This window comes from Dipteris shenzhenensis, chromosome 31 (assembly GCF_047967505.1).
Source record: "Dipteris shenzhenensis isolate YYH24624 ecotype China chromosome 31, Dip_SZ_1.0, whole genome shotgun sequence".
Taxonomy (NCBI): Eukaryota; Viridiplantae; Streptophyta; class Polypodiopsida; order Gleicheniales; family Dipteridaceae; genus Dipteris; species Dipteris shenzhenensis.
Window position 1 is genome coordinate 30,527,078 of NC_141626.1, and position 7,224 is coordinate 30,534,301.

General features: G+C 44.1%; 1 protein-coding gene across 3 annotated transcripts in view; it reads left to right on the forward strand.

Annotated features, from left to right (window-relative positions):
* Window positions 1-3,803, forward strand: part of LOC147881325 (protein ACCUMULATION AND REPLICATION OF CHLOROPLASTS 3, chloroplastic-like) — a 177,545-nt gene extending 173,742 nt beyond the window's left edge. The window contains exons 10-14 of one of the 3 annotated variants that reach the window (XM_087370128.1): window positions 1,135-2,230; window positions 2,389-2,490; window positions 2,641-2,796; window positions 2,975-3,141; window positions 3,235-3,803. In XM_087370128.1, the coding sequence (XP_087226254.1) occupies window positions 1,135-2,230; window positions 2,389-2,490; window positions 2,641-2,796; window positions 2,975-3,141; window positions 3,235-3,304 (1,591 nt within the window). In that variant the 3' untranslated portion in view covers window positions 3,305-3,803. Of the gene's footprint in view, window positions 1-1,134; window positions 2,235-2,388; window positions 2,491-2,640; window positions 2,797-2,974; window positions 3,142-3,234 lie in introns of those variants that run through there. The other 2 variants (XM_087370129.1, XM_087370130.1) reach the window with 2 other exon arrangements.
* Window positions 3,804-7,224: the final 3,421 nt, after the last annotated feature.

A 7,224-nucleotide genomic window follows, 5' to 3' on the forward strand; every position in this document is an offset into this window, starting at 1 on the left:
TCATAAATAATCTTCCTCCCCCCCATCCCCCCTTTTTTAATAGTGCAGGGGGGGGCGCTAAGCATGGATTGCAATGACTCCATACAAAGGAGGGTGGTCTATTTGAATAGATGGTCCACAAGTCTATCAATGCACCACTTACTGACCAAGAACCAGTTGCTTGAGATTCAGCTATGCAACTGTTTCGTTGCTTCACAGGAGAACTAATGAAATAGGAGATTGGAGAATATTATCCACTCAAAGTTCGACAAAAGCAAAGGTAATAGGGCATAAAAAATTCCACCTTGTCACAGCATGAGTAGTGACATCTTTATGTCATAAGGATTCCAGTGTTGTCACAACACATTGTTCTATTCAACTCAAAATATTTTTGTTCTACTTTCTTTACAAATGCTTAGCAACATGGAACAGTCCACATGGTTACATTTATCTCTAGTGCAAGGTGAGACAAAAGAGTAAGGAGGGTCGTTTAAGATCTCCAATCAAGGATCTCTTGTTCTACATTTGCCCCCAAAATTCATTTCTCTTGTCTTGAAAGAGAGCAGCGGTGGATCTCTGTATGTGGGGTAGAGTGTCTCTACTACAAGCCCTCATGTCCAAAACACCAAAAGCAAATGATGATTTACATTGGACTGCTATATCTGTCTTTTTGTTCATCTTTTAAATTTTAAACGTTTTCTTGTTCAATTTCACACTTTTTACAAAGAGTTTGTTTCTTTCGTTGTTGAGTCTAATTTAAAAATTCTACCATTAACAAATCTAATATGCCTATGATGAGACATTCCATACAGGGTACTGAAGGTAGATCAGTAGGAGGGTATATGCCTTATAACTGGTGGGCATTTGAATGAACCTTCACATGCCTTATAACTGGTGAGCAGATATAAATGCTACTACTGACTTGGAGAGAAGTGAAAATTTGATCATACCCATAAGTATATCCACGAGCCTCGCTTCTAATTTTTTGAAGAAACAGTGTGGTTGAAATTTTAAACTGTTTGGATCTAAGATTCCTCATTAATGTATATATGATCTCTTAGTACATAATTTCTGGAAGGTAAATGAATTTTTTACAGGACATTTAATCACTTGAACATTAAGTGATAAGATTTCTTTGCTGTGAACTAACACCAGGATTGACAATGGAAGCAGCTATGAATCACCAAAGCAGTCTATAATGTTTCCAGAACTTTCCTTCCCATTTACTCTTCTGGCAGGAAACAGTGATCAAAATTCCAACAGCTTGAAAGGACGTGAATTGAGAAAATTACGGTTGGAAAATCCTGCTGAAGATTCGGAGAACTTGGCAAATGGCTCAATGTCAAAAGGAGATACACAGGAAATTTGGGATGATTCCAGCTATCTCTTTCTAAATAGTGATTCTTTGGGAAATGCTTTGCAAAGCAATATGGATGAGAATACTCTAGGAGGTGATGCAGTTTCAAAGAGAGTGGTGAATGCTGACTGCATCGAAACTTTTAAAGGTGCAAACATAAATGATCCTGAGGATATTGCGGTTGCATGGAACCTTGCTCCAGCTGATATGGATACCTATTTCCCTGGTATCACTCAAGAAACAGCTTTGGGGAAAGACGTCCAATTGGGCGTACCTACAGAGTCAGTAGAAAAAGAGGACACCAGCGAGAATGCTACTCAAACCTTGAGACTGCAGGAGTCTGGGTCAAGCTATGCTCAAAATCAGATGGCTGTGACTGGTAGATGGGGTGCTTCTTCAAGCAAAGAGAAGCCAGTATCTGGTAAAGGCAATGATATGTTTCCAAAATGGAGGATTCCAAGTTTACCCTCTTTTCTAGAGTGGGGCAAATCAACTGTGGCTGATCAGAAGAGGAACTACCTTGGCTGGGAGTGTGGTCCCAATTCTGCTGCTGCAGAAACTTGGGCTAAAGCCCGACAACAGCTAGGAAATTTTGTAGTATTAGACAAGAATGAATTGTATAAATTTCCAATTGGAGTGAAACCCACAGATGCTCTTGAAAGTGCACCGCCCATGTTGGACAGGCAGCAAGTGTCAAGACCTAGGCTAGGGCAGCCTGGGAACCAATTGGCACCGTTTGATCCTGCCGTGCCCATCAGCAGAGTCATAAGCAGTGGTCTGGGAGCAGTGGCAGACATTTACAATGCTGCATCTGCGAAGGTCTTGAAAAGAGATGGAAATGAAGAAGGAAAGCAGGTTTCTTCCATTCTTTCACAGCGTGCTGCATCAATGCTGGTGTGTAAGTCTTTTGAAGCCTTTTTAGCCTACCGAATGGTTTATAAGCTTAAACTGCAAAATCACCATAAATCATGTAGCTTCTAAGTTGCCAAATGTAATAGAAAAATGACGGATTTTAGCCTAGTGTAAACTTTTTTATACTTTATCTTGATCAGGAAACAGAGAGAAGCTCCAAAAAGCTAACTCGGCTGGTGGAAATGAACTACAAGAATGGATTCTACAAAGGCCGTTGTCATGGAGGCCTACCTGAGGGAAAGGTGAAGCTCATGTTTGTGTGTTTGCATGTGCATATCAAATATATTTTCAGCACACTCATCTTTGACTACATTTATAGAAGTCCAGTTTGCTCTTTAAGTATTGCGGTGTGAGAATTGCAATGTGTGTGGCAAATGACGTGAAATTTGTAGTGCCCATCATTATCGCAGGGTCGCCTCACCTATGCAGATGGTAGCTTCTATGATGGGCTCTGGAAGCAAGGGAAGAGAACAGGTGCTGGCTCATTCTATTATGCCAATGGTGATGTGTTCCAAGGCTGTTGGCGTGATGATCAAATGCATGGCAAGGTCTTGCAGATGAAGTTCCTTCTGCTCTGAAATAGTTTTTCTGTTGAGTCCACACAGTGCTGAAAGCATCACCCTCGAACTCCCTCTCTCTTGATAACAGCACTGCTTACCAGATCTTCAGATGTGGGTTGTGATGAAATCTTTACTTTTTTGCATTCCTGCTTTGTGCCTGTTGCAGGGTTGGTTGTACTTTCATACAGGTGACAGGTTATATTCAGACTTTTGGAAAGGCAAGGCAAATGGAGAAGGGCGGTATTACTCAGCTAAAGGTGATGTATTTTTTGGGCACTTTCGGGACAACTGGAGACATGGAAAGTGTCTCTCTATTGAACCTAGTGGAATCAGGTATTGTTTTGATTCCTCAATTTAAAGCCCTTCATGTTCTTTCTTTTGAATGCTAGTGCTTTTACATAACCTATACATTTCTTGGATGTTTAGATGGTGTGAGATCTGGGATGATGGAGTACTGGTGTCACGTACACAGCTTGAAGATACAGAGCAGAATTAATATGCAGGCAAACAGGGCTATCAAGCACACGAGTGTGTTCAAGGATGTAAAATGGACATATTTATGAGTGCATTTGGAAAGGTTATATCTTGAGAGAGGGAAGCCTGGAGAGAGAGAGAGAGAGAGAGAGAGAGAGAGAGAGTCCTATCCAGGAAGGCCTCCTTTTGAAGGCGAAGAATTCCAGACCTGCAGCCTTCACAAGGAGCCTGTTTTGAAGAAGCCAAGTTGCAGCATTCTCTCTGCCTCAGCAATGGCATAAAATTTGAAAAAAAGTTCCATTGCTATGATGGAAGATCGACAGTGCCTTTTCTGTCACCCTTCTCATTCGTATCGACACAAAACCACCTAGACTAGAGGTTTCCTTCAGAAGTATCATGTGTAATTGCCCATATGCTTAGTTATAAAGCATATTAATTATGTATATAATTGACTGATTGGCATTGCAGCACAAGCTTTCTGGTCAGTAAAGCCTCATGTGTATGTACACTATGGACCTTGTGTATAGGTATGGAAGACTTTTTCTTCCGAAGCTTCATTAGCAGGCCCTCAAATCCCTCTTTCCTTGTGCGCCTATGAAACATTCATGAGAAAAGCAAATACTATTATTGCTTAATAACAATCAGTGTAGAAATTTCGAGGCATTATGAGATTATGGTTTGACATTTCAATCAAGTAGAACCTGTGAGGATTAAGACATTAACATTTGGCCGTGGCTCTCAATCACATTAAAACAAGGGATTGAATGCAACGAAGAAAAGGAATGAAATGAGGAAATGGAGGATCACCATCTCAAAGCAGGAATGGAACAAAAAACCACATCAAATATTATGGACATATAGAATTTATGTTCAAATGGGACTCATTATAGCCATTTCTTTATTAATTATGGGAACTAGGAAAAAGACCACAGCTTAGGCAACACCATCCTCATTTGCTCCGCCAATGACATATAGCTGATCTAATCTCTCTTTTACATCGTTTGGGTTTACATACTCGCCTTCTACTACCGAACTGCAATAGGCGACCCCAGATGTCTCAAGCAAGAATCTTGGACACCATCTCCCAAACACTATCCTCAGGTGAGGGGAGAGGCCATTGTGACAGGATGGAGAGATCAAGTCTTGCATCTCAATTCAAAAGACCCTTTGTCCAACCCTCTTGTAGGTTGGCGAGATGATCTCATTGAATAGGCATAAAGTCTCTCTGACAACTAGGCTGCCATGCCCCAGTTAAGGTCTCAGTGCATCCTATGTTCGAGTCACAATCTACAGGGTCCCTTGCCAAAATCCTTTGTACTGCAGTATAGGTCCTCAAACTGTGCGCTATCGTCTCGAGGTCTCTCTTTGCGCAGTGGTAGCACTTCCCATCCACTTACATTTGCTCCGATTAGGGGCTCATGGTTAGTCCCTCATGGGCCACCATCCACAAGAAACGTGTAATCTGTTGTGGACGAAGGCTAGTCTATAGGTAGGATCAGAATCTCGTAATGACCTCTTGGGATACATGTTGCTCTATCTGCATCTCTCTCTCTCTCTCTCTCTCTCTCCGTCCGTCAGCCCTCTCCTCTCCGTCCGTCAGCCCTCAGCCCTCCGTCACCTCTCTCCTCTCAGCCCTCAGCCCTCCGTCACCTCTCTCAGCCCTCAGCCCTCCGTCCGTCACCCCTCTCCTCTCCGTAGGTCACCCTCAGCCCCCCCCTCTCCGTCCGTCACCCTCAGGCCTCAGCCTCTCCATTACTTCTCTCAGCCTCTCCGTCACCTGTCAACCTCTCTCGTGGGGAGCTGCTGTTGTTGCGTCACCTGTGAGGCGTCGTTGACGCTCCCCCTCGTTGGGAGCTGCTCCTACAATGCCACTGGACTGCGGATGCGCCATCCCCTCACGTAACCTATCTGCCAGCCCCTCGTAGCCTCGCCTCGGGTAGCCTCTCGCAACCTTTCTTAGCCTCTGCGCCAGTCAAACGTAAACTCTCCGCCAGTCCCTCCGCCAACCCCGTAACCTATCTGCTCTCTCACACTACTCTCACTAGACTTTCTCTCTCTTCATCCTTGCATTACACGTGGCAGATAAACTCTAACCACGGTTGGTGTTCACTCGGGTTATCACAGTGGTTAAGTTTGTATAACTTTGGGTTCAAAGGAGGTTGGTTAGGTTACATAGGTTTGGTTAGGTTACCTTGGAGGTTGGTTCAGTTATAGATTTGGTTCGGTTACAGGTTGGTTGAGTTACAGTTTGGTCAAAGTTGTGCCACCTAGGCACAGTAATCCCTTCAGAGGCACACTATGCTTCACCATATGCACCCACAGGCCACATCATCATGAGGTCATATTCTTTCGCAAGCTGTATCTTTTGATGCAAGTGGAATTTAGAGACGCTTGAAAAACCAAAATTGCTTGTCAGGATGATTTGGATGGGGGTAGCCAAGATTTTCAGTCACTTTGCCCACTCCCCATTCTTTATGACATGGGGCTCAGGGGCTTGGCTCTCTCTTATAGGGCCTCAGGTATTCTATGAGAGACTTGACTCCTCTTAGGCCATTTCGATTCGACATCATCAAGTTGAGTCATGTTCTTTGGATGTGATACCACACCTTCCCTTTGCAGCTAGCTGTACATGCCTCTATGGATACCTCTTGGGAGATTCTAGCGAGCATAGCAGCCTAGCATATCTGGAGAGCCAGATGCATAGAGGCATTGCAGGGAACTCAAGTTCATCCCTGGCACACATTGGCTAGTATCTGGACAGACACCATACATACCTTGATGGCCGTTTGGACGAGTATGCAGGGAGACTCTCGTGCAACCTCAGCTAGAAGGGCTTCTTTCTTCAGGGAATGGAAGGATTCTCCTTTCTTCTCTGAGACTCCTATAGGATTGAGGTGGCACTTTCAGTCTCAGCCTTGGTTGTTTTCCACCTCATTTTGAGGGGGTTTAGTTATCCTTACGATTTCATGATGTATTCCGCTTTGAGCTTGCTCTCGCGGGTTTTTTCTCTTACTTAATAGAGCCTCACGCTCTTCAAGAGTTCCTTGCTCTAGCTATTACATGTTTGCCTGTATTTTTTGATTCTACGACAAGGCAGAGTTGTCAAAGCTCCTCTTCCTTCAAAGTTCATAGAGCAATGCCAAATACACAGGTTCTTTCTATGTTTTTTGTGGTTGGTTTTGTTGTGGTCTTTCTTGGTGGCTTTGTCCGTATCTTTGTCACCTTTTCCCATTTCTTTTGGCTAATCCCGTGTTCGGTCCAGGTCTTAGTGTAGGAGTAGGAGCATGAGCCCCCTCCTATGGCGGGAGGCACACTCATTATTGGGGGTTGAAAATGAAGAGGAAATGAGGCTATGGGAGAGGAGGAATTAGGGAATTAGAGCACAACTGAAACTTGAGGATTTGAATACACGCTACAACTCCAGTTGACTCGAAGTTAACAGCAAAGCAAAGGTGGGGTCCACCTCAGCCTCAGCTTCAGCTTCAGTCTCATCTTCCGTCTCAGCTACATCCTCATCATAAGCTTCAGCTTCAGTAGCAACCTCAGCTTCAGCTTCAAGGTCAGTCTCAATTTCAATTTCAACTCCACTTCCATTCACATCCTCTACATCCGCAGCTACAGCTATTGGCACTGATATACCCCTACCCATGACATCGATTGCTCCACCCTCCCCCTGGGTAGAGGGGTTGTCACTAACATTATCTCTTCCATCTCTCCCTTCTTCTCCCGCTACAGTTTTCTTACCGAGTATGACACCCACTTTGGAGGGATCATACACTGTTCCGTACTATTCCTCGACCTTTCTCTCCCCTCTGCCGCTCAGTCAGCCCACGCTCCCACACCTTGCTAGGATCGCCTCATCCAGGTCACTATCATCTCCATATCACACCCATCTCACCCAGCCTTTAGTCTCATGCCACAAGTCTTTCAGTTTTCACTAGG